The 27,204-nt window shown below is 39.1% G+C and overlaps 1 protein-coding gene across 2 annotated transcripts in view; it reads left to right on the top strand.

Annotated features, from left to right (window-relative positions):
• The window catches only part of ZFAND3 (zinc finger AN1-type containing 3), a 130,664-nt gene that overhangs the window by 99,360 nt on the left and 4,100 nt on the right, over positions 1 to 27,204 (top strand). For both annotated transcript variants that reach the window (XM_046939078.1, XM_015283794.4), the window contains exon 6: positions 12,588 to 12,758. In XM_046939078.1, coding sequence (XP_046795034.1) covers positions 12,588 to 12,758 — 171 coding nt within the window. The remainder of the gene's footprint in view (positions 1 to 12,587; positions 12,759 to 27,204) is intronic.

The following is a 27,204-nucleotide window of genomic DNA, read 5'->3' as shown; positions in this document are numbered from 1 at the left end:
AGTCCTTTATTTGCAGTGCCATAAGGGTGCAGTAAGAGCTTAGAACAAAGCCATTGAAGTTGTTAGATATGTTGGAAAATATCCATTAAGTGGTTGGCTAACTTTTGTCAGTAGATTTCTTATTATTAGTTTATGCCAGTGTTTGGCATCTTGTATGTCTGTGTGTTCATCATTTCATTTTGTGTTTAACGTGAAATAAGGATATCTTAATGTGATGCCACAAATTTCAGTCAACTAATCCTAATGGCTTTAAATTGCTTTATTTTCCTTTGTTTCTTCATTAAAAGCTCAGTAATCTGCATATCTTGTTTGTAGTTCCTTACATTAATAAACCTGTTACCAGGAGTTACACTTTGCTACAGAGCTTGCCTTCTCAGTCTACTGTTCAGTGCCATCTTGAAAAGAAATAAAAATCTTTTCAAAGTCTGCTTTTAGGACTCCAGATAGGAACGTGGGAATTGAGAGGAAAACATTGGGTGCAATATGTTTGCCAGAAATGGTATGACATCTTCAAGCGTAGGAAGCAGACTGTGCGGATGGATGTTTCACACTACATTCAGTTCCATTTAGTCTCCCTTCGTAGGACATTATTTAGGTGAATACAAGCAATATATTTCAATACCACATATTGCATCTAAACCTCTCTTCAGCAAGAATTCAACATTTCTTCTGCTCTGGAGCACTTTGAAGGAAGAATGTTTTGGCGGAATTCATCTGTGTGATTTTTTTTTTTCCCTTCAAGCATAGTTTTTCCCTAAAGTCTGCCATATATCAGCATCTGAGATGGAAAATTAGAAATTTGACCTACATATGTTGCATGCAGGTTCCCATCAGGAGGGTATTAAGGAAGGCATAAACCTTTCGTATTTTATTAGCATTAATGTAACCACTGAAGAAAGATCAAAACAATAAATCTGTCAAGAATGGGGGAAGTTCTCTTACGAAAAACAGTTTTTACCTCATGCAGTTGTCAGCTTGCGTGCTAGAGGAGCTGTGCTGATAAAAAATGGTATTATGGCACCAAATAGCGGTGTCTGCTTTTGTTCTTTTTCCTTCCTCTTTGCCAGAATCACTGCTGTGGTAAAAAGTATTTCTATTCCAAAGTGTGCCCATAGGACAAGGATTATAATGAAAAGAATGAGTAAAGACTTGCAATTATTAGTTTGGATGGTGCCTTGAAGGTTTTGGAGAGTCAGGAGTCTGAAGGTTTTGTAGGAAAAAAAAGATGGGACTGTGCCCTGATGTACAGCTTTTTATGTGTTTTGACTTGTTTCTTAATGGCTAAGTATTGTTACGATTGATGGCAGGTTGTCCGAGGCTTGCTTTAGTCAGTAGGGCATCCAGATTCCATTTGTATTGGGTTGTGAAAGTGAGCACTAAGTAGCATGTTGCTCTTCTTTTTGTGCTGTGGAACCTAAAGATGATTTTATGTGCAATTCAGAACAGCCAGATTTTAAAACAATATCACACAGCTTAAAGAAACCTGGAAAAAATCAGTGGAGTTGTTGCAGCGTGCTCAAACTATTTTTAATTGTGTGGTAGAGAGACCAATAGGAGCAGACTGTTGAAGTGCAGTAATAAAAAAGTCAATTAGTAGATTGTATCCCTAAAGTTGGGGCGTTTTCAAATACTTGGTTTCTCAGTCATGGCTAATGAAACATGCATCTTTAATACTCTGTGCAGGTATATGGGCAGCAAACTCACATTTTCTTAGGTTATCTGTCCTAGACGGCTGTGGTGGCATCTGTTTTGTGCAAGATCACCTAATCCTGTATGCTCTGTGTCTTTTCTAGTATGAGATTTGAGTCTAGAAGATGCGAAGATTGCATTAACAGCCATGCAGATGCACGGTCCTTTTTTGAAGATTCAGGTTTATTGATGTCTTGTAATAATACTTAGAGACTGAACCTCGACTATCAACACAACAGTCTTTTTGGAGTTATAGAAATCACAGGCTGTGAAAGTATGGATATTACAAATTTTCAACAGCAAGCATCTTCAATAAGCCATTAGTTCATTCCTTTTTTTTTTTATCAATTAGTATGCACTGAGTAAGCACAAAAAGACGTGGTCCACTACTAATTAGATTTCTTTTATTCATCTGAAGTGCTAAGTGCCTGCGTAAAGACTGTTCAAAAGATTAGTGAAGAGAGTTTATACCATTAAAACAATTCAGAGATATTTTGCTGTTGTTTCAAGGGACTTCTAAGGTATTCTCCAGTGTTTGACTTTTGGAGGGCGCTGTGTTAGAAATCCAGCCTTCTTAGAGCTCTCTCACCAAAAGAAAAGCAATGATAGAACAGCCTTCAAGAAGCACTATAAATCACCCAGCCCTGGCAATAATAGTGTCCATTAGAGATGCTCTTTTTTTTTTCTTTCCCCTGCTCAGTTTCCAGCTGTACTCTAATAGAGCAGCACATCAAGCAAGGCTGTAAATAAAAGTTATAACCTAATAGGTGAGCTCTGAAGTGGAACGGACAGGAGCTGAGGCATGGAGGCCTTATTATTGCTCATCAGCAATTATAAACAGGATAAAGTATCTGGGACTTGCACTGATGCAGCAAGAGCTAATAGAGGCTGGGAGATGACACTGTACCGTGATCAGATGATGTATGTTGATGGGTTTTTACTGTTTCATCTTATTGCCTATTTCTGTGATGTGTTGTAATGTCTGTTCTGTGCTTCCATATGCATCTAGATAGACAGATCCGTTTCCCCTGCTGTTCGGAGAAGCTTGATGGCTTTTGTACATATACTTTACATCAGTTTCCAGTAGTGGTTATCTAAGAGCCTTCTCAAATTGTTACAATTATTGCAGATTAAAATCCATCTAATGGTAAGGATCATAGTAGTTGCATCAGTAAACAGCTTTAAAGACTTGCTGCAATTGTAGGATTTATTTTCAGTATCACCTTAGTCAATTTGAAAAAAATTGCCTTCATTCATTAATAATATGGGTATGGTTGTCTTTTACACTAAACATCTCACGTGCGTTTTTAGATGAAATGGGTTATAACCGGTGTGGCTGGAGAATCTGAAGAGGTGGATTTGGGGTCAATATATCAAAAAGTTTGTTAAAAGTCAGCCATAGCTGTGATGATCCTTGCCTATGAGTTACAAAAACTTCAGCTGTTCCTGGGAAGGTTTTAAGAGCTTGTTAGCACACACTAATTGGTAATACTCACAGAAAGGTCTGTCATGATCTTTTATCTGTCACAGTGTCTAGCACACTTCTGTACCAGACATCTAAATCATCTCTTTACAAAGCCATGGAGAAAAAAATGCCTTGAAATTTAGCCACTATTTCCTTTAATCTAGAAATATCTTTTGCAAGAATCTTCATAGTTCATACGTTAATCACTTACGCCATGTATTTCTGAATGGAATTTGCTGCTAGAGTATTAGAAAAAATACAACATTTAGAAATGAAAAGGTGTGCAGCAGCATGACAGCATGGGAAAACACTGGTTTCCAACCTCATCTACTCAATACAAATGGGATAAAATAAATAGGTATATTTTTAAAGTCTCTTAAGATTTTAGGATGGGAATATTTACAACTGCTTACGTCAAATTGCACTACACTATGACAAATGGAAGCTCACTCTGTTCATGGTCGGTATTCATTTGAAATTAACTTTCACACCTGCTGGTCCTTTGTGTTCCTGTTTTCCTGTGTGCTGTGTATAAAGTGAGGAAGCCAGACAGTTGTAGTGGGCAGGAGGACAACACGTCTTGAGTCTGTGGGAGCTGGCAATTCCGACTTTGGGAATAATCCCTTTTTCTCATCAGTCTGTCAAAGCAATTTATGACAGGCTAGTACAGGCCTTAAAATATAAAGTTACTGTTATGGAAGTAACGGTATGGAAGTAGATGAATATGATAATTCATATACTTAATAATGTTTACCATTTTATGACATTGTATTGTTGGTAATCGTACCAGAACATGTTAATGCTTTTAAGTGCACATCAGACAGTCAAATATGATATCCATATACGTTGCTGATGTATACTTTCCAATAACAACAGAAAAACTTCAGAAACAAAGGATGGCTCGTTTCTTGCAGTGTGGTAGCTCAGCATATCTGCATTTAGCTACTTTGTGCAGAAAGGAATATTCAGCACTTTCTGGTTTAAGTGGCAGAAATTTCAGTAGATTTTGGCTGTACAGGTATCTTCAGCTTGGGAGAAACAAGCTTTTTCTCACCCACGAGGAGAGGAAGGAAAGCATTTCAATGAAGTAGAATTTAAGAACAATACTTTTTTTTAAATGTGGAAGTGACTAAAAGGTCTCCTGGCCACTGTCACCTCTCTGGTGTAACTACAGCTATTTGGGATCTGTCCCAACTTGATAGTTCATCCAGTCAGATACTGAAGTTCTCAGCTCCAACATCCTGACCTGTTCAGAGCAGGAAGATGACTGTTAATGACGAGCTTTAGCAAATGAGAAATACAGCTTTTATCTTTTTTACTTTGGCATTTTATTGCACTGGAGGCTTGTTGAACCACTTTAGTTTTAATAATTTGTTCTGAAACACATTTAAAAATGCACAGCCACTCATATTTACTGACAATTTCAGTGAGCATCAGAGGGCTTCAGTGTAAGTATTTTCTATTTAGAAGTTAAGTTCCAGGAGGACCTTAAAATATATAGAACTAATTTTAGAGTCTCTTCGAAGGATGCTGAGCATGAACAAGGGGGAAAAATGAGAATTTCCGTAAAATTCTGTGTTAAGTAATTGTTATGCAAAGAAGTTACTTTTTTTCCTATTTCATTTCCAAGTAATTATCCCTAAAATAAACTTCAGGAAATAACTAATGAGACCAATATCTTGGAACAAAAGAAGGCTGAAAACAAACTAGATGTAATATGCAAGACAGTGTATGTACTGTTGCATCTTAGGTTCTGTGGTCTGTTCTGCTTCCCTAGTGGACATGTGGTCTTCAAGTTAGTTGAGATGCTTCCCATATCTCCCCTTTCAAAACAGTAGGAGTTTTCCACAATTTCTGCTATCTTGCAGACAGCAATGAGGTCTGCAGAAATTGTATTCTGGGTTGCATTTTTCCCATGAAATTGCTAGAAGAAACTAACACAATCAAAATATAAAGTGATCTTTAAGTTTTATGTAAAATACCTGAATTGCAAGTGAATTTGGAAATAGATTAGCTGTATATTTCAGAACCTGCATTTAATGCATTGGGTATTTTTTTTTTTCTTAATCAAAACACAAGAGCTCTTAGGCATTTCTCTTAACATTAATCAGATCCAGTCCTTGGAGCGATAGTCTCTCATTGCAAAGTTTCTGTTGCTAATGGCATCACTCGGGTTCTGCAGTTAATGACAAATAAGTTTTGTGAAAGATAAATATTAGAAATACGTATTTTTTTTCACAGCTGGCAGGCAGGAGCTCCTTACAATTCCTCTTCTGAATCTGTGTTTTAGCCTTGGAAAACCCTCGTTATGCTGGTGGGGGGAAGGGCGTGCTTGTGAATGAAAAATAACAGAGCAAGGAGTTTTTATATAGAACTAGTTTCTGGGCTATTCGTTTGAAGAATTGCCTTCCTGAATACTATGTACCATTTGATTGATGAGGACATAGTTGGAGTATACTACTAAGATTTTGAAGCAGAGCAGCACTGCTTACTTACACAGTCTTGAATTGAGTAGCAAATCTGCAGTATTTATAGTGTTATCTATTAATGTTAATCCAGTTTTAGAGAGCTCCACAAAGAGTAAGAGGGCTCTCAATTAAGCCAGAGAAACCAAAAGTTATGATGTGGGTGAATGCTTTTGAATTTCCCATTTTTACCTGATCTAATATCTGTTTGTACATGTTTGCACAGATGTATTCATGTATGCAAATATGCATATTTGAATACTAGCACGTAGTCTTCAGGTGTTCTGGAATGGCAGAGATGTTTGCAATTGGCTTTCATGTTTCTTTCATCATTCATATTCCTGTGTTGTGGCTTTTTCCTTCCTTTTTGTGGTTCTGTTTTTCCATTTAGCTCTCAATATTTGTGCATTATTCCTTCACTTTAATAATCCTGTTCTTATGATTCAGAGTTGAACTGAATCTGCCTTTGTCCCTCCCCCAGCCCTAACCCAATGTTGCTAGGGTATATTTTCTAAAACGCATAAAATACAAATATTTCATTCATCTGTTCATGCACCCAACAAGAGATGGGCAGCAAGCACTAGGCTGACAGCTCAGCAGCACTAGTCAGCTTCCCCTGCCTTTGCAAACTGATCAGTTGTTGAGGGCTCCAGAAGTGTAGAGGCGTCACGCTTTGATGTGACTCAGGGAATGACCCTCTCTGGCCTCAGCTTTTAAACAAACGAGGAACTGGACAGTACGAGTGCCCGAGTACCTTTAAATATATGCTTGCTTGAATTGGTGTATAAGTAAAAACGTTTAAGAAATAAAGTAATGTTTCCATTAACCAAAGGCATACTGACATCAAAGATGTACGAGGAAGGCAGTAATGCAAGAATTTAACCATGAAACAGACATAGTACTGAAGCCTACGTATGAGATAAAGACTAGTTGACTATTTGCTTAATTTAACAATTATGAAATTTCTTCACAGGAAAGGGTAATATACATTTTCACACTCTAATTATAACTTACATAAAATGCATGCAGTATACTGTGTAGCTCCCTGTTAGTCGTACTATTTTCAACTTGCATTTCATTCATTTATGTTGCTGGCACTAGACGAGTCGCTTCCGTTTCATTAGAGATGGCAGTTAACGGCCTCATTAAGTTACACTGCAGTACAGCATGCTTCCTTTTTGACTGATGATAGTACCAACAATACAGGCTTAGAGGAAGAAATGTAAGAGAGGTAAGAAGGAGTTAGTGCTTGTATCACAGAATCACAGAAGGTTGGAAGGGCCCTCAAGGATCATGAAGCTCCAACCCCCCCCTGCCGCACGCAGGGGCCACCAACTTCCCCACTTAATACTAGACCAGGCTGCCCATGGCCCCATCCAACCTGGCCTTAAACACCTTCAGGGACAGGACATCCACAGCCTCTCTGGGCAGCCTGTTCAGCACCTCACCACTCTCCTTGTAAAGAACTTCCCCTGTCATCCAACCTAAATCTTCCCTCCTTCTACTTAAAACCATTTTCCCTTGTCCTGCTGTTATCTACCCTTGTAAAGAATTGACTCCTCTCCTGTGTATATGCTCCCTTTAGGTACTGAAAGGCTGCAGTGAGGTCACCCCGCAGCTGCCTTTTCTCCAGGCTGAACAAGCCCAGGTCCCTCAGCCTGTCTTTGTAGGGGAGGTGCTCCAGCCCTCTGATCATCTTTGTGGCCTGGAGCCTCTCCAACAGCTCTCTTTCTTGTACTGGGGATCCAGACATATTTTATATATATAGACGCATTCTCCCATCTAGAAATCATATAATCACAGAATAGCAGAGGATGGGAGGGACCTATGGAGATCATCTTATCCAGTCAGATTTTGGGTACCCCTCAGGATGGAGCCTTCACAACCCCTCTGGGCAACCTGTCTTAGTGCTGGACCTCACCTACAGTTTAAAAAAAGAAAAAAAGAAAAAAAAAGTGCTTTCTAATGCGTAAATTAAATAGCTAATAAAATTGTTTAGGTGCCCACATTCCTCTGTTCTCCTGAAAGTGTATGCTAATGGTAATAGATCGGCAATAGATTGGTGTGAGGGTTGAGGTGAGTTTTACTGTGGCATACCTGTGATGTTTCACATTTGGAATATCTTAGAGTAACTCTTCCCATTGTGTGTATCCCAAACAACTAGGCTAAAATTTGTTCATTTCATCATTGTTTTTACTTATAAGAGCTGCAGAAAACAACTGCTGTTGAATGGTTTTGTGAATTGGTATGGAAATCATTTGTGTAACACAGCTTCTTGGGGTTACTTGTAGTCTCTGTGGTGATTTCATTAGCTTTCTGAAGCAAAGAAGGGGCTGACAGGACTTCTGTAGGAACTATTTCAATAGCCTCTCAATTATGAGCTTTACTGCATCCCCATCACTTTAAAACTATATGAAGAGGGGAAATAAATGAACGAAATGGTGAAGCTGAAGACGCTGCAGTGATAGTAGAAAAGAGATTGTGTGGTTAATTGTTACCAAAGGCTTTGTCTAAGAATTTGAGATATCTGCCTGTAGTGTTTTAAGAAAATCTGAAATGGATTTCCAAAATAAATGTAAGTGCTTCCAGAGAGGTGTGCACTCAGCTTTCTGACAGTCTTAACATGCAGTCTTGATTGCACTTGGGAATAAGGTGCTCATCTCAATGCAAATACCAGAGTTTGAAAATAAAGGTTTTCACGGCATTAAACAGCAGCGGGGAAGAATTGTAGTGGTCCTAGCTGCCAAATTCGGCTTCTGAGATGTTAATCTTGGACTTCTCACTCTTCATTAGTAGTCAACGAGCATGTAACTGTGGTGTAACTGTGGTATAACCGTGTTAATTTTAGGTTCGGTTGAAGTAGAAGAGATGCTTTTAAATAATGATTCTGGTAAATGTAATAGGAAAGATTTGTAAAGAAGCAGTTTCCTCTAGATGTCTATAAAGCATAGTCAACATGCCAGGGAATTAAGTAATTCCTCAGCTAAAAATGGAATAATGAGGAAAAATGGGGGAAACAACCCTAGAAGGTGGTGACAGAGCATTGCTCAAACTGGAATTAATCCTTGTTATGTAGTTACTGTCTGTACCTGTGTGAGGCTCTTCATGGATAGAGGTTTTAACAGCTCAAGCTGCTTTTAAAATGGTCTTGGAGTAGATGGCAGTGAAGTTTGAGGGTTCATTAATTATTGCTGTTACTGGTGTTTGGACAGGCAGTTGAGATCGTAAATGTCAGTCTGTCAGTGGGATGAGTTCTTTATGAAAAAGAAAAAAACTGATTGAGTGCCTCAAAAGCTGTCATCAAACCAGAGATTAAACAGATTCATCTCATTCTTGAAGCAAGCAGCAACAGAGGAGGGCTGTTTCTTCCTGTACAAGTCTCCCAGCCCTTCTTCCTGCTGTTATTTTTTCTCAGCACACGTCTCTGCTGGGTTTACAGCTCCCCACCTGCTTCCCAAAATGCCATGAAAGAGCCACCGTGATTGTTAGCGAAGCCATGCGGATGCCAGTCTGCACGTTCAGCCATGACAAGAGATTGAGAGAGACTGGGATTGGGCTCTGACAGTCTTAACACAATTTATTTGGAAAATATTGAGGGGAGAAAGAGTAATGAAGACAAGTACAGTGACAGCGAGGAGCAAATGTGAGTTCCTGTGTGAGGCACAACAGAATTTCTACAAGCAGTACTTGTTGTTTCAGTCAAGCCTCCTGCTTCAGTCCTGCTCTGCTGCATTGCTTCATTCTGTCATTTCAAATGGGAGCTTGATAAGTTGCCGCAATTAGAAGAACCTGCACCTTTAGGTATAAGTTAGGAGAATCCTCATTAACAATAGTAGAGTTATTCTAGCTGAGAAATCCTTGTGAAGTTTCTCATTCTAGAAAGAAGTAATTCTTGTTGCACAATTCATCCTTCTAAGGCAAGCTGTAGCAGCAAGACTCTTCACTAGCCATTTTTGATAGTTAAATAGCTTATACTGAGAGTTTGCCCTCAGATTTCTCATCTGTGCTTTCTCCTCACTCCTTGTACCTACCTCTAAGAAGATGTAAGCGCATGTACTACTGGTCCTTATTGTAACAACTACTAGCTTGAGCTTGTGTGCTCAGGGCATTTTGCAGTCAGGATAGCTGGAACTGCCTCTCCCAGTTAGGCTAAGTTAGCTCAGTGTTAACACTGTTTAATTCATGGCAAAACGATACGAGCTGAAAAAGTTAGATATGTAACATTCATTTCTATCCTATTAGTCAACTTATGTTCATATTCAGTTAGCCATTACCAGTTAATAGGAAATGTATAATTGAATGTTTAATTAAATTACTTCTAGCCTGACTTGGATTAGCTGTTTTTCTCACTAAGGCATGTGGCTTCATGAACTGAGTAGACACCGGATGGCTCACACACATTGAATTCCTTATTTGGACTTAATAATAAGCAGATCACTGTTTTCCATGTAGAACACCAAATTTGCTTTTGGGAAGTAGCAGAATGGCTTGTGCTTCCAAAAACTGAGGCGGCTATTTCATAATAGCAGTGAATCTATTTCTCTGAGTAATGAATAAGTACAAACTGTGTGGTTCCCCATCCTTGGCAAGGAGGTGGGCTGCAACATATTTGTACTGAACTCTACGTCAGTACAGTGAGAGTGTACATGGTGTGTGTTGCTGGGTGCACCCTACTACAATGAAGGCTGGCCCACTTCTTTGGGTGCTCTGAAAATCAGTGCATGTATGGTGGGGTGGTTGCCTGGGAGCGAGAGCTGGGATCTGCAGTCTGGCCTGAGGACATCTCTCTGAGATCATCTTCTGCAGAGATTTAATTTAAGACAGGACGACTCGTTCCATAAATGTGTCAATTCATTAGACTCTACTTTTCACTGTCAGTGTTCCTGCACAGCCAGGCATGCAGGGATGGAATAATTGCATACTGAATGTTAGCTTAGTCCTCATCGATATATTTTGTAAAGTGTAAGTTGTAATCTACAACACTGATGAAAAAAGTTGTATTGAGACACACATCAAATAGAATTATTGCAGCTTAAAAAAAACTTATCATCTGTGTACTGTGCAGGAAGCTGTTCACTTTTCTGTGAAATGTGAGATGTGGGGAGTTCGTATTGAAAAACCAAGCACATTTTCAGCATATCTTAGCGATATGACAGAAAGGAAGAAGAACTAAGTGAGGCAGGTTGCATATTTATAAAGGCTGTGATATTAGAATCCAGCTGCTGTGTAAACACTGAGACAAGATCTGAAACATGGGGTAAGAAAAGTGGGTTCGTTTCTACTGCATGTGAGAAACCAGGAAAAGTTACTGGAGCGTGCCTTGGAGAGGCTAGCAGGTGTTACTGGTCTAACTGGGTTATGTGTTTGGCAGGGAAAGGCTTGATATGATTAAGCAGCAGATCAGATGAAATAGTTGGAATAACAAGGATATGGGCAGTGGTCTGGCCGCAGCAGTTATCTCTGCAGAATGCTACTTGCAGAATTACTCCTTTTCAGCTGCTGCTCTAGAACATACTTTATGTAAGGTATTCCAGTTAGCCTTAAGGAAAGTATTCAAAAACTTTTCTGGGATAAGCCAGGACAGCTGATAATAAGTAGTCATGTTTTCCATTTCACTTTTGATATAAAGGCCAAAATATGTTTGATAGAGTAGAGCCCTGCCAGAAGGATAAAGTTATCTTGTTATTTGTCCTTTTAAAAATGGGCTAAATGAACGAATACTTGTATTTCTCCTTGGTCACTGTCTTACTTGACTCACTGCAGTAATGGCTTATCCGCAGCTGGTCTCCTTGCAACACTGCTATGAACAATGCAATTCTTAGTAGACTTGGGATTGGTTTCCACCTTTTCTATTTAAAAGAAGTACAGATTTGATTCAACTATGCCCAACTGAGAGAAGATGCCTGTCTGACCTGACCTGAGGCAGACTGCAGAGCAGCAGATTGAGTGAATTCTGCTCCCTCTGACACGACACAAGGATAAGACTCAGGCATTGCAGAGTCCCAACAAAATTCTCTTCATTATTAAAGAGAAGGGAAAAAAAAAGTACCATGTTGCCTGAAGTAAACTCTTTCCTAAACTTTCACTTTGTAGGGAAACTTGTTTTTAAAGGGCCTTTTGCAGGTTAAAAGAGGAGAGTGGGAGCACCTTACCTTGGTGTCTTCTATAGCACCTGTGTGACAACTCCAGCCCACAACAAAATATCCAGCATCTCACTAATTTGCTTGTTCAGAATTAAAGCAGCACCTACTGATTTGTATCTTCTGAGTGAAGTACATTTTCCAGAAACAGAAAATTATATAGATAAAGATGTTAATGTAAATGGTGTTCAGACTGATTCTTTTTAAATAGCTGAGCACTTTGAATTTATAGCATGCTTGTACAGGTTGGGCGTAGTTGGTGTTGTTGGTGTCCACTAATTTGAATTTACATTGTTATACATGTGGAAAGAGGGAAGCACAGTATGGTGCTTTCATGTAATGTCTTCAGTCGTAAGAGGCGGTTTACACACTGTGCCTTAAAAATCTTCCTTCTGCCCAGGGAGGAAATAGGTCGAATCTACTTTCGATTGTTTTTCATGAGAAGCCTAGTTCAGTTTGTTTGTGCAAGGAGAACAAAGACTCACAGGAGAAACTAAATGAGATTACAAATGAAGCCTGCAATTGTTTGGGATGGTGTGTACTCTATGTGCATCTGTACACAACCTGGCTACGGCTGGGAGGAAGTTAATCAGTTTGCTTTCTACTGAGTATTGTCAGTAGGGAGAGGTTTTTACAGAGAACAAAGATAATTTGCCTCTTACTTGATTGTGATTGTTAAGAAAATGTATATATACAATAGAATGGGAAGTATCCAGCTGCCTGGTGGTGACCCCAGCTGAAAGCAATATACCTTCAATCTGCCCAAAGGGTTGCCTCAGCAAGGAGGTTCTAATGTTTTTCCTAAAATATTTGTTGTGAATACAACAGATTCACAGTCGGAGAGTGAGGCTTCTCCTGTGAAACGGCCACGGCTACTGGATGACAGTAATGACAGGCCTGAAGAAACCAGTCGATCCAAACAGAAGAGTAGACGCCGATGCTTCCAGTGCCAAACAAAACTGGAGCTAGTACAGCAGGAACTGGGATCATGTCGCTGTGGTGAGTACTGTCTGTCAGTAACGTCCGGCTTTCTACCACAGCGGTGCTCGGATCCGTGTCACAGGTGGAAGTATGGAGAACACCTGCACGTTGTAGCTTTCAGACATACTTTAAACAGAAGCTACGTCTTCCACTGGTGGCAGAAAGTTATAATTAGTTCCTGTCTGTCTAATTTTCCCTTTAAAACTATGCCCCCAATATACTGTCTTGTCTGAAGAGATCCTTAGATACTAATGAATGGAGCTTCAGAAGTCTGTGTAAGGTGGGAGAGCGCCATGCTCACTTGACAGAAGAAACACAAAGCACATCAGTGAATATGCAAAGATGACAAGTTTTTTTTACAGAGTTTAAGCGTAGGTCAGCACTACATTCTGCATTTCATAATGATGTTATTAAAAAGATGAAACAAAAAGAAGAAAAAACACCATCTAATTGAAAATGGTTTTTCTTCTCACAATCAGCTAAAGGGATGGGGAGGGAGGGGGGAATTGCTGTTGATTATGCACTGAATAGTGTCCAACCTGATTTTTCCATAGTTGATGGCAATGTTCAGCCAACTGAGCTGAGGTTGATGATCTCACGCAGGCAGCTAATGTGGGGCTTCATGTTACCTGCAAAGTAATAATAGCAAATGTGACTGGGTTCCAGAGGAGATGCTCTCTCCTTCATGCAACAATTGTTGGTAGCTGATTATCATAACCTGTGATAATGCACATACTAGTTTTACCTGCTGCTTTTTTTTCCTCTCTTCTCCCTGTGGTCATGTATTGAAAGCTTGCACTTTCACTCTCTGGCCGTGTTTGTAGTTGCTTTATCGTGTCTCTGCAAGGGGACACTTGCCAAAGGATTTGCATAGGCAGGTACAATTCATATTCCATCTGCAATATGTAGAATATTTATTGTATTAAAAGGCAATTCCATCTGAGCTGCAGTGAGAAAAGAAAGGGTTGGTTAAGCCGGTTACAAAGACTGAAATAATGAATTGTGTTTTGAATAAGTAATAACAAATGAGATAATAGAAAACTGAAAAAATTCCGTGTCATCCTTTGTTCCTCAGTATCTGCTGTATACTCTTTTGGACATGAGACAGGCTTCATTTCAAATATTGGAGCACTGCTGTAGAACTAACACGTTATCACTGAAGCCACCGAACATGAAGTCAGTGGCTATAATGAAATTTTTATTATGGAAATAATGTGTTGGGATACTTTGAAGTATCCACTAAGATATAAATTTATCCAACTGAAGAAATTTCAGCACTGCCAGTGACAGTTTGGTATGCTTCTTTCTGCTCAGACTTAGGGAGTTTCTGCCCTGTGTCTACTCCTGTCACATATCCAAATGAATGAGGGTGCTTGCAGGTACCTTATGACAGATGGAAAAATCTCCCCTGATGTCGGAAGCAAGAGAGTTTTACAAGTTTGGGAAGAACTGGCAGGAAGATGACTTATATTATTTTACATGTCACATCATTAATTTTTCCTTCATTCCAAAACTGGAGCTATGTAAGAGCACTGGAGTTGAAAGCAACTTCTAAAAGTACATTCATTGGTTAATAATGTTTTTAATCTTTATAAAATAAGACCGGCCTTGTCCTGTCCCACAGGGCACAAGGTTTTTAAAACGTGGCGGGGAGAGTATACACCTAAAGCTTTACACCTGGTTTTGAGATCTTTGGGAAGCTGCAGTGTCGATTCTACCATCTCTTGTAAGATCTGTCCAGAGAGAGCTGATACTGTTCAACTTGTTCCCTTGACACTACATGGAATTTTAGACAGATTTGACAGTGCTGCGGGCCTTTGCCTTGAAGAAAAACAATTTACTACTGAGAAGGATGTTCCAATAAGGGTACTTTAAATTCAAACTCAACATTTTTCAACTGTAGAAAAATTTGTTTATTTTCATGCACACGTACTTGGAAGAACTCTTTTCATTCTGCTTCCACTTTGTACGAGTTATTAACTGCTGACAAGAAATTCACATCTCATAAATAATGCTTAAGAGCTATTGCTATATAAATTGAATGTGTTATGAATTGTGATAGGCCTTTTTGTAGTGTTCTGTGCCTAGAGCAGGAAGAACAGAGGATGTCATTTTCATTAATTTCTAATGAGGTGCCAATTAAAGGCAAGGAAGGAACTCAGAAGGGAAGAGTCACAGAGCTCTCCTGAATCCTGTGCCCTGGAGCTGTCAAACGAGCGTGCTGCCAAGCCTTGCTCTGAAAGTTCCAGTAAATTACCAACTCATCTAGAGCACACACAGACAAATTCAGCTTCCTTTTGATCTTCAAAAGAGCAATTTGTAAGACGAGTTCTGAGCCTTTTCACATAGCGAAGTGGGAGAAGTGATAGGAATTGTTAATTGCTGATGCACTTTGCAAGCTTCAGTGAGAAAGAGATTTTAAAATGAATTCTCAATTCGTGCCTCTCTGACTGGGTAACCTTTAAATCAACACTACCGGAACAAAGACAGTTCCATATGAATTGTTTCTGGATGACAGTTACACTAGGAACGCTTTCCAGACAGCCATACTCTCCAGTTTTGGTTGGACTCTTTATAGTTCAGTGTCTTATCATTTATAAAGACTGTATTGAGATGATGTATGTATTTAGTATTAGCTTTAGTGGGCAATTTTTTTCATTAAGGAACTAAAAGGATTGTATTCTTACACTTGTATTCTATTATAGCATTTCTGTTGGGAGTTTAAGCAGTTTGAAATCAACCATCTAATCCTTGATTGCAAAACTGAGCCATCAGTTCAGCAGCGTGATAAGGAAGTGTTCATCACAGACTTTCTTTGAAACTAGCAAAATGGCTGGTACCAGTAGCTATCCAACACGCTTCTGGAAATGTAGTTTGGGAAAAGCAAGCTTTTTTTGTTTGCAGATTGCACTATGAATTTGTGGGCATTTCTTAATTACCAGATCTATACTGCTTCTAAATAAAGCTGTATACACTTTGAAAATATTCTGAGTTGTAGATTTAAGAGCCATAGAAATTATTTGAGCGGGAAACGGTGCTTGATTTCATGACAGAGGCTTAGTGTTTTACATCAAAAACCAGTTCCGGTATCCCTTTCTATTTAAAGCCAAAACATGGGAGTCTGTAATGATCTTTAATAGTGTTGGAATTGCATGAGACACATGAGGGTGTTCTAGGAGCTCAGTAAAGGTGTTTCACATATGTCGTGTTAGATCCAGTCCTGGTCAGCAATTAAGCAATTAAAGAGAAATGAATAGGGTTTCCCAGTGGGTTTGTATAGAATGATTTACTGTTTACAGGCCATGTCCTAACAGACTGTAAGTCAGATGCCACCTATGCAGAACTGGTTGTAGTTTGGTCTTCTTGCAGTCAATGGATTGGCCAAGATAATGCACCCTGGAAAGTACGTGCATCTGTCTTCTGGTAGTCGTAGAGAGATGCTGCTGATACGACTGTGCAGCTCTGATAGGAGTATCTATTTTTGTGTGTGTGTGTGTGTGTTTTTGGGAGCCTGTTTGAATCTTTGCAGTCTGAGATGTGCCAGGATTGTCAGAGATGGCACTGAATGGGACTTCAATGCAAACTGGATACATTCCATATTAAAGTTTTATTAGAAGTTGGTGAAATGCCGCATCAGAGTGTGATCAAAGTGGATAAGATTGCCTTTCTGAAATGGTTTCCAGTTCTAACATGTCTAATAGCGAGGTGCTCGCTGCAGCTACAGCTTAGCGACACAGAAAATCAAAAGATGCTTGAATAGTTTATAACTCAATTTGTACCAGAATAATTTGTGGCTCGTTTCTTATAAGGTTACTGCATACAAACACAGAAAACTGTGCATTTTTCTTAGATGACAGGAGGGGACAGAAAGAAGGGAGAAGAAAGAAAGGAGGCCGTAGTACTACAGGGTGTACGTGTTTCATTATACAGTCAGCTGAAATGGCAAATTCATACAGAAAAATAAGGAGATAAAAGAGAAGCTAAAATCCATGTCGGGTTTTCAGATTTATGTCCACACAGATATTGGTGCACCACATTCCTTTGCGTGTGAGCAGCGATCATGAGGGAGGTTACTCATAAGAGCAGAATTACAAACTTGGTAAATGAGAAACTTTCATTTGCAGCAAATAGCTGAAAGGAAAGCTGACCATGAGGTCAGGGAGGGAAGAAACCAGTGGGGAACATGGTTATCTTGCACAAGAGCAGCATTAAAAACAAACTGTCCTTGTGTCTGTTACAGAACATCCTACATCCGAAATGTCTCCTGACTTAGTCTGATGGGGTTCTAAGGATAATTTGCCACTTGCCAGCATTCAAAAATATATAGCTTATCAACGATGCAAAGGACTTAATTTGCATTTACTCATTAATGTTTTAAAAAGAGATCCAACCACCATAAGAAGGCATTAGAAATGTAAAAATCTGTAATCCTGGCAGGGACAGGAAACAAAACTTTCAGTGGTGGTTTTTGTGTTACCATTTTTTCTTTTTTCTTTCTTTTTTTTTTTTTGAAGTATTTGCTAATTTGGTATTTGGCTTGTCTCATGTATATAAATGCATGCCTATATGCATATACACATATGTACACGTGAGCACAGACAACAGGTATACAAAAGAACATTCTGGTATGTAGATATGCTTATTTTTCCACATCCTTGTTCTTAATTTAGCTCAGTGCAGCTGTCCAATGGCCTGGTAGAATTCTTTTCTTGAGATTGTTTGTCTGTTGCTTTGCTTCTGTTTGCTTTTCTGCTAAGCAGAGGGGTAGGAGGATGATGGGAACAAATGGGCTCAAGTCAAGCGCTGAGCATTTCTTTTGGCCATCAGAAGCATAATGTGTTTATAGAAAGAGGCTCAACTATTGTTATAGGTAGTATAGCAGCAAGACTCACTGTGATGCAATAATAAAGCAAATGGAAGACAAACAGCTGCAGATTCTTAACTTGTGTAACAGAGCTGCTTGTTCATAAACACAGGAGATGAGGCACTTGCTTGGATTGTGCCAGAATAAATTTGGAATGATTTGATTTGCTCACTTAATTTAGGAATTATCTTCAAAAGAACAGGAAGAAGAACAGAAACATGTGTAGATAAACAAAAAGAAAAAGCTCTGACAACTGCTTGAAAACAGCCCAACATGTATTGAAAATAATGCTTCTCTTATAACTTGGTAAAATAGTAAGTTCGGTTCCATTTCTCTGGAACCTGTTTGTGTGCAGCAGAATTTGTAATGGTACTGGTTAATTCACTTTCCAGAAGAGTAAGGCTTATCTGGTACAAAGCAGAATGGCTCCAAACACGGTAATGTATTGGTACAACAGATGTACTTCCACTGATGAAAATTAAATACGTACACTGCTTCTGGAGACCGAGTCAACCAATTCGATAATAACTAGTACTGAAGGAAAAACAAATCTTATTAGGAACTGGTGACATCATGTAATTCTGGCAAGGCTTGCTGCCATGACTTAAGATGTACCGTAATCGGCTGTCTTTTGTGAACTGTGTGCACCTTGGGTTTTTTATTTCCAAAACAGTACTTTTGCTTCACCCATTCCAGCAATGCCCAGCATCTGAGCTTAAATTGCAACAAGTATTAAAAGAACAAACAAAAATGCCACCGCCAACAAAAGGATTCAAACTCAATAAAAGGGCTTTTTGTTTTATTTTACTATGATGTTTTCCCAAGACTGTAATTGAAATGATAAGGAAGAGGAGCTGTTAATTATTATGGATCTGAGTAGCATGTATTCTGAAAATAGTACAAATGGAACAGTTGCAATGAACTGACTGACTGGGTTAGCACTGAAATAGTCTCCCCAGGGAGGTGATTGAGTCACCATCCCTGGATGTGTTTAAAAACGGTTTGGATGTGGTGCTCAGGGCCATGATTTAGTGGAGGGTTGTTAGGGTAGTTTGGTTAGGTCATGGTTGGACTCGTTGATCTTTAAGATCTTTTCCAACCTGAGCAATTCTATGATTCTTCTGATTTAGTAGCATTCAATGAGCTTGTTGGTTACCTTCCTACAGTCCTAATCAGTAAATGTGATTGAGATGGGTCAGTTGAGCTCTTAAGCCCACCTTTTTAAAAAACGAGGTCTTATTTTAATGCTTTTCATACAGTGAGTCCTTCAACGTATCACTTTCGGGGAGCTCTGGCAGAGGTGTTACAGTGTGAGGGACGGGTAAGCATTTTGTCACTGTGCTACATTAGGTCTCTTCTTCTATCAGTACCCATACAAAGAAGAAAGAAGCATATGCAGCAGGTAAAAAGGAATGATGCCCCGTGGATTCTTTTTGTTGAAAGTCTAATTTTTTCTTAGAAGGAAGTGGGGAAGAAAACATCTCACTGATCTCCTTTCACCTTTAATAAGATATAAGAAGAAGATTTAAGATATAAGAAAGCGTTAAAGCCAAATACTGGGACTATTTACTTCTCTGCTAGAGTTCGTAACTGTGGAGATGGCTGTGGGATAAAGATCAGAGTACAGCAGATTTCACAAAAGTAAAAAATAATACCAGTCTGTGTCAGAGCTCTCAATATCAAATATTTCTGGCCCCGAGGAAAAGTTTTAGAGGTGAAAGACTGTTTATGAACAATATAATCTCTGTGGTGTAGAATTTTCTTTAGGGAGTTTTATCAAAAAGTAATATGTTTATGTAATCGTGTCTATATATGTATTGAAATGAAATGAAAATGTTCACCTGCAGAGCTGCTCACAGCCATTAAATGTTTCAGACTTTCTGAAGAGTTGCCCAAATAGGTGAATAAGTGGGGCATGGGGCAGCCTGCCATACTCTGAACAAGCAGGAGCAGGAATTGTGCAAGCATTCTCAAAAAAAAGTAAAGAAACAGAGGAGGTGAGGAAGGGGAAATGTGCATCCATCCAAGTCTGTGTATTCCTCTGTGGTATAAATACAGCTTCTGAATGGAGCTCTGTTTCTCTTTGAGAAGAATTACTCTCGATAGGGGCTGTAAGACGGTACAGGAATAGAAGACTTACGTGGAACAGGATGGGTAGTAAGAGGCACTGGAAGTAAGATGTTAATAGGGGGATAAAAGCCTAACAGAAATCGAATCTAGGTTTTAAAACAAGAGAGCTGCTTCTCTCCAGTGATTTGGACAAGTCCAGCAGTCGGACTGGATCAATATGGTGCAACCTCTAGAAAGCTGTTTCAACCCAAGGCATAAATAATATCATTCAGGAAGTACGCTAAAATTCAAACCTGGAATCATATTCAGCATGTGATGATGTAAAGTCAAAATATGTCAAGGATCCAGGAGAATATGTAGAGTTAATACAACACGTACAGTATGTTAGTACAGAACCATGCATTATTTATTCCAGTTCTTTATTAGTAGCTCTGTCTTTTGTGCATTTTCATTGAGCTTACCAAAATGATACACATACATTATTAAATCACTCAGTATTGCTTGCTATTATAATTAAATTACTGGGTACACTTTGGCTCTTAATTAAATCTTCAGTTTCTGGGATGAGCGCATTAGCTCTGATGGGCTTGGCAGACACACTTCTGCAAGTATCACTACTGATATGTCTCATCTGAAAATGTCAACCCCTATCCACAAGGCCCCGTTACAATGTTAAGGTAGCTCTAGTAGTTTGTCCTTTTTCAATTATCACTTTTTTTTTTGCTTTTTTTTTTTCCTCTTCAAGATCTCACGTTATTCTGGATGGGAAACAGATATTTCCACATATGCTAGTACAGCCAATGGGATTAATGTCTTAGAGTACTCCCATTTGCAATAGTGTCACCTATTGAGATGGCTTACCTCAGTTTTTATTAGGCGTCTAATCTTGGGCAGTGAGACTCCTTTTTGGCACAGTTCTGCCTTCTTACTGCGTATCTCCCAACCTCCATTCTGTTTTTTGGAATCGTTCTCCCATATCCTACAGGATGCTGTGAAACAGGAATGGTCGGGGAGGGTCTGCGTTCACTTTGTTCTTGGGCTCATGGGTATGGAACTGAGCGCTCCTTTCAAGTACAGTCCTCCACAGTGCATCATTGCAGGATCACACAATCACTCAAAAAAGGGAAATGCTCTTCACCTGCATCAGATTTAACCTTTTAATTTTGTACAAACCCCCCCTCTCCCTTAGGTTAGTTGTGCAGTGGTGTTAACTGTTTGGTACTGCTGTTGGGAGCAAAATGTTTTATTTGAAAATTGTCTTGTTAAATTAAACCAATTTTTTAGCTTCAACAATTGGCAAAGTCTCTTAGAGAAAAGTATTTCATCTGGTTACACTGAGAAATCACGTGACTTAAATTACAGTGCTGATTTTTATCAAGTTGCATCTATCACTGTAGTGAACTGGGATCCAATTCTTAACACATTTCACAACAGTGACAACCTGCCATTTGTGCTGGCTGGTGCGTCAGCTTGTGGGGTCACAGCTTCTGCTTGTGCATGGCTGCTCTGGATTGCAACTTGGACAGTGAAAAGGTTGGAGGGACACCTTTAAGATGAAATGTGTTGGTGAATTGGTTTTGTTTTTTTAGTGTAAAGCAGTCCAGAAGCAAATATTGCATATTGTATCAGTGAGAATTACCATGAGTCGAAGTTGCTCAGTTAGTGTGCATGTAATAGATGATGACCTTAACAAATAAGTCCTTAGTGGGGTGAAGAAGTTAGGATGTAAATGTAGTTACTCTAATGTGTTTGTGTTCCATAGAGCAGATCTGTTGGGTCAAAAATAAAAGATTAACCACCACTGCTTTTTTTTTTTTTTTTGGCACAAACTGGAACAGAGGTACAATCCTGAGTGAGACCTGCAGTATTTATTATGACCTGAATCATAGAAATATGGAACGGTTTGGGTTGGAAGAGGCTTTTAAGATCATGTAGTTCCAACCCCCTGCTACAGGCAGGGACACCTCCGTCTGGACCAGGCTGCTCACAGCCCCATCCAGCCTGGATGGACCAGACCTGCAGCAAACTTTTTTAATTACAGTACACTGTTACGAAGCAGCAATGCTCTGTTTGTCACTTTGAGTCATTGAGAGCCCCTTGAAATTCAGAAATAACTTCCTGAGAAGCCTCAGTTCTCTTTGTGAAGAAGCTCCTGACTTCTATGGAGTTGGTATCCACCAGTGCAGAAGCAGCGCTTGAGTCTAGGAGAGCACCATACCTTATTTTTTCCCCTCTAAGTAAACCATCTTCAAGGAAATAGGAGAAAACCATTTCTTTGGGATCTTCTTTGTAGTTACAGAGTCAAGGATGTCTTGACCATCTTCTTAATGTCTTACAGAAAATTTCTTTAAAAATAGTTAATAATAAAAATGAATAGTATATGCTCTGTCTTCAAGTGATAGAAATTCTCTGTTCAAAATTTGTGTCAGGAAAAAATAGCCATCTATCTGTTGACGTAAAGAAGTCTGATAAATAGGAAAGGGAATTGAAATTAGCACAAACTGGGTTAAAAGGTAGTTTGTTTGCAGTCTGCACAATGCAAGACTGCATCTCTTGTGCTCTCTAAAGCAGCTTCCTAGACTTATGTTTGTCTGGAAAAGAGACAGAACACACTTTGAAATACAGGTTATATGTGACTAAACTTGGAAATAAAGGGCCTTTGCCTTGGAGTCCAAGGAATTCTTGGAGAATCTTCAGCCGTACCTGTCCAGTGGCTGCTACAGGATAATGGTAACGTCACCTTTCTTTTGTATACCGTGCCTTCCCTTGGCGGTTTGTTTCACGTACAGCTTTCCTGTCTCTAATGTATGCCCATACACACTGCTTTATCCTCTTTGTGGTAGACAGAAAACAGAGCAAGAAGGAATGTATTTGTTCCCTTTTTTTCTAAGCATAAACCCCATAGCAGAAATACAGAATTAATTTGCAGTACCTCATAAGCATCTCAAGTCTCAGACATAAAAGTTTATTTAGCATCACAGATGTCACAGATCAGTGTGCTGCTAAGCATGAAACCTGAGATAATGACTTCAGCACAGAACAACATGCTCAGGTCCCAGGTGTACTTCCAGTGCCATGGATGGATTGGCAGACTGAGAAACATTTTAAGGCATCTTATCACCTTGGTTCTTTTCCTGTGTTTGATTCAGTTGCTGATCATTTTGATATCAGGAAATCAGAGAATCATTGAGGTTGGAAAAGACCTCTAAGATCGTCGAGACCAACCATCAGCCCAACACCACCATCTGTAGATGATCTGTGTAAACCAGAAGATAGTGAAAGGCAGGGTGCAGTGAGCACAGAAGGTTTGTTAAGGAACACAGAACTGAAACGCCTTGAGAGGTCCATTGTAAGGCACTGTGTGTATTAATATTTGCAACCTTGTCACTTTGAGCACTTAGCGGTTTAAGTTCCTATCATCATATCTTCTTGGAATGGAAACATGAGAAAGGAATGCATCAAACTATGTTTTGTGGAGTTTTACTAAATACCTCTATTTGGTTAAAAATCTTCACCCCGGTGAGAAGTACTGCTCTTTCCCCAGGGGAAGGAATGACAGTGTTCCCAGCCAAGTTACTGTGACTTGAGGTCCATGACGTGTTGCAAAGCTGGGCAAAAGGCGGCATGAGAAGAGTTTACTTAATTCCAAAAGCGTGTTGTTCAGCTTGTTGGGGTTGGCTCTGCTTGCTTTTTATAGAAAATGTCAAGAAAGGAGAATGTTCCTTGAATTGTGCAATGGAAGCTGACGCAGAGCATTCCTCCACAGGAAAAAAGATATTTTGTGTATGTGCAAGAATGGAGTTGTGTAGAGGGAGAGTGAAAGGGGACCTCAACAGCGTAGACTGTTTTTGTGATACAAAATAGCAGTGCATAGGAGCAGTGCTGGAAGCTTTGCTAGGCTAGACTGTAGCACAGCTTTCCTTTCTTCTCTTGCTGAATGCTTTTTCCAACAGCCACCAAAATACAAGGGGATAAACTGGACTACACTGAGATCCAGAGAGCTGAGATTTTCTCAGGTATTCACTGCACAAGGCTCCGGGGTCCTGACTTTCTTTGTTGCCAATGGCTGTACTTGCACATTTTTTTTCTTACCAATTTCAAGTGTTGAGAAGCAAGGATTTCCCTCCTGCATTTTTAGAAGCAGCTTTTTTGCTAATACAGTTTGCAACAAAGCAAGCTACCTTTCCAGCTGGAGCAGATGAGGGGAGATGCATAGATGTTACTTTGGGGATTACTGCACTCAGTTGGGGAATGACGTCCAATTATTCTGAGCGGTGCAGCATATAGTGCTGCGTGAGCTCATCTTCTCTGCTGGCTACAGTGTGGCTTTGCCATGTTGTATAATATATCCTGAAGATATGTTTACCTTTTAAAGATATGTTAAAATCTGTTCTTGTGCTTGGTGTGGTACACAGACCTGTAGAAATTTGCATATATGTAAATATATGCAGGAATGTACCTCTACGTACAGGGTGTTCAGTCTTCTTCAGTAGATGGATCTGTCAAATTAAGCACGACGCGTGCTGTATGCTGTTCTTACAAGGACCAAAGTATGAATATCAGGCAGTTATTAAAAGGTTATTGTGGGAACACACAACTACTTAAGAAACATACAGCAGGACCTTTCAGATAGACACTGTGAAATGTTTTTAAGCCACTCTGTAAATATGTGAGCTGTATAAATATTTAATAAGCTTGCTTGGCACTTCCACCACTTTTCAAAACATTCTTGGAAACAAGGAAAAAACAGTTTTCCTTTTGCAGTTTTCTGAATGTTTCATCAATGAGACCAAGATCAGAATTTTGGGGGGAAGAGGGAAGGAATTTCCTTTCTGTTATGCCACTGTTTGAGTAACAGGAATCATTGCATTACCTATATCTTATGTAACAGTGTGATGTTCTCCAGCAGCATTTAGAAGACACAGCACCTGACCAAACACCCCCACCTGAGTGTTCCCAGCAGTGCCGTGTGCCACTCTGGTGGTGGTTTGCAGAAAGTCTGACCACATTCTGATGAGTTAACAAAGAAAATATTGAACAAAATCAGGGACCCTTCCCCCAGTGACACTTTGGCTCTTGTGTTATGAATTATTATGCCATTTACTTGAATTATTTCTGATGCTTTGTGTATTTTGCTGATATTTTCACAGTTTACTACTTTGAGAATTTGAAGGCAAAGTTAAAAATTAAAATACGGCTTTTGTATAAATATTTTTCTCACCATCACTCCATACTTAGTTCAGTCATTGCTCATGAATGCAGGAAAATGTAGTCATTTTTCATTGTACATACAGTGAACCAGATCTGCTCTGTTCTCTGGTCTTGAGTAGAAGATGATTATGTTGTCTTTCATCTCACATTACCTTTTTTCAGCAGTTTCCTCAGGAGTGATGAAATCAACTTCACAGTTGCTTGTGTGCAAATTTAGACTTCTTTGAATGTTGTTTTAGCATTCCTGTGCAGAAGAGTCACCTGTATGGGTATGAGTAAGGCAGAGCCATAGCACACTCATGGCTTCAGCCACTGATGCTCTGGTGATGAAATGGAAGTGAAATTTTGATTGATTACGAAGTAGTTTCTGGGCTACTTGAAGGAGCTTAAAGGTTTTGATGCAGTAAATAATGTTTTTTTTCCATGATATTTGCATTAGAAGTGGAGTAGGTGATTCATGGGTTACTTCTAATGTCAGAAAACAACTGCACTACTTTGAGAAGTATTATTGCGTTTAGTAGATCTACATCTTTTATGCTTGGAGTGGAAGTCTGAGCTATTTTTGGTTGATGACCACGGTAAACTTACTTCAGTTGGAAGATGTATTCCTTTTTCCAATGCTCTTTTCTGTAGCAGAGGGTTTATTTATTTTGCCTTTTAGCTATAATGTGCTAAAAGAAGTGTTTCTGCAGTAAAATCCTTTAAAGGAAACAACTTGTATTTGATACTTTCCAATAATCAACTTAACAGTAAATATACCAAAAGGGCACATTTATCCAACTCTGCTTTATAGCCATAACAAGCAAACTACTCAGCAGACAAAGTTTCATCTCTAAATCTGGATTAGTTTTAAGGACCAGATCGGAAGTATATGTAATGGCCAGGCGTCCTAGTACACGTAAGTTAATTTAACTGCTATGGAATCTGATGGTACCAAAACTACATCAAGCGTTAGTGTGTGTAGAGACTGCAGAATGACCCCTGATGTCCAGACCAGAGGAGAGTGAGTACTGCACTTATAACTTAATTGAAGAAATCTGCTCTGAACTAATGACAGAAATGTTTGGAACTGCTGTTACTCAACTAGCCGCTGCGTAACGTTATTCAAGTCCTTTAAATTCTAAATAAAACCTTAAACAAAGAAGCAAAAGTTCCAGTCTTTAAAGTGACGTAGGCATTTGGAGTAATGGGACTGAAGTTCCGAAGTCTGGTTCGGAAATGACTTATAGGACTCCCATTGCTTTTTGAAAAGAATAAACCCCCTCAAATAAGAACAGCTAATATATGCAAACCTGTCCTTAGCAATGTTCAAAACATGGGGGTATTCTTTCACTTGATCAATTCTAGTTAGCAATTCAAATTTAAATAAATACATGAACAACAGGTTTAGATCTTTCAGTTGCTGCAATTAGAAGCACTTTTACAGACTGTAAAATAGGAGCATTAAAAAATGAGAATCACTGTCATTCTTTGTGGACAGTTATAGAAATTCAGTTGAAGAATAAGAAAGTAGTTGTTGAACAGAAGAAATCAAGAGTGTGTTTCATCTGGAATGAATACTGTATACAGTGCAGCTTGTCTCATATGAAAACAGTTGCTCTGAAAAAGAACTAAAGCGTGTTTGATAAAGATATGACAAAGTACAGAATAGATTGTATTTTCTTGTGGAGAACGAAGTAGAAAGGAACACCATGAAGTTACGCTGGTCTACAAAAGGCAAGAGGCTTTGTAGAAGGAGGAGAGATGGTGCGAATGAAAGGTCATGTTCAAAAGTGATAAATCATCTTGTAAATGTATTTCTTCATTAGATTTATCAAACTTGTCCAAAGGGTACTTGTTGAAACCGTGCAGAAGATTGTGTACGTAGTATCTCTTTTAGATCATGTGAGATAGCATTTCTACATAGACTTATTAACCATGTGGGCAGAATCTGTAAAACCATTAGGACTTAAAACCAGTCTATACCTAACTGGGAACTGAAATGACTTCAGCAGTCTGCTGCAGCAGGGTTTCTTGCATTTGCTTCTGTCACTTCCATTGCAAATAAGTTGATGGACTTTGACTGATTATTTTTTTTTTGGCTGATCTCGTCAGCTATTTATGTATCATTGTGTCTACAGTGACATTGGTTCCATAACTGGAACTCTTATTTCAAGAAGGGAAAACTTCAGTCCTTGCTTTCTGTAAGAAAGAATTGAATGAAAATGCCAATTCAGCATTAAAGCTGTACTCCAAGGTTGTTCTCATTCTAACAATCAAACCTTGAATTTCTGGCACCTTGAGAAAGATATTCATCGCATCTCAGTGTTGTGTGACCAG

Source organism: Gallus gallus, chromosome 3, assembly GCF_016699485.2.
Source record: "Gallus gallus isolate bGalGal1 chromosome 3, bGalGal1.mat.broiler.GRCg7b, whole genome shotgun sequence".
In the NCBI taxonomy this organism is placed as follows: Eukaryota; Metazoa; Chordata; class Aves; order Galliformes; family Phasianidae; genus Gallus; species Gallus gallus.
Note: the sequence above shows the minus strand (reverse complement) of the source record. Positions and strands in the feature narration are given on the sequence as shown.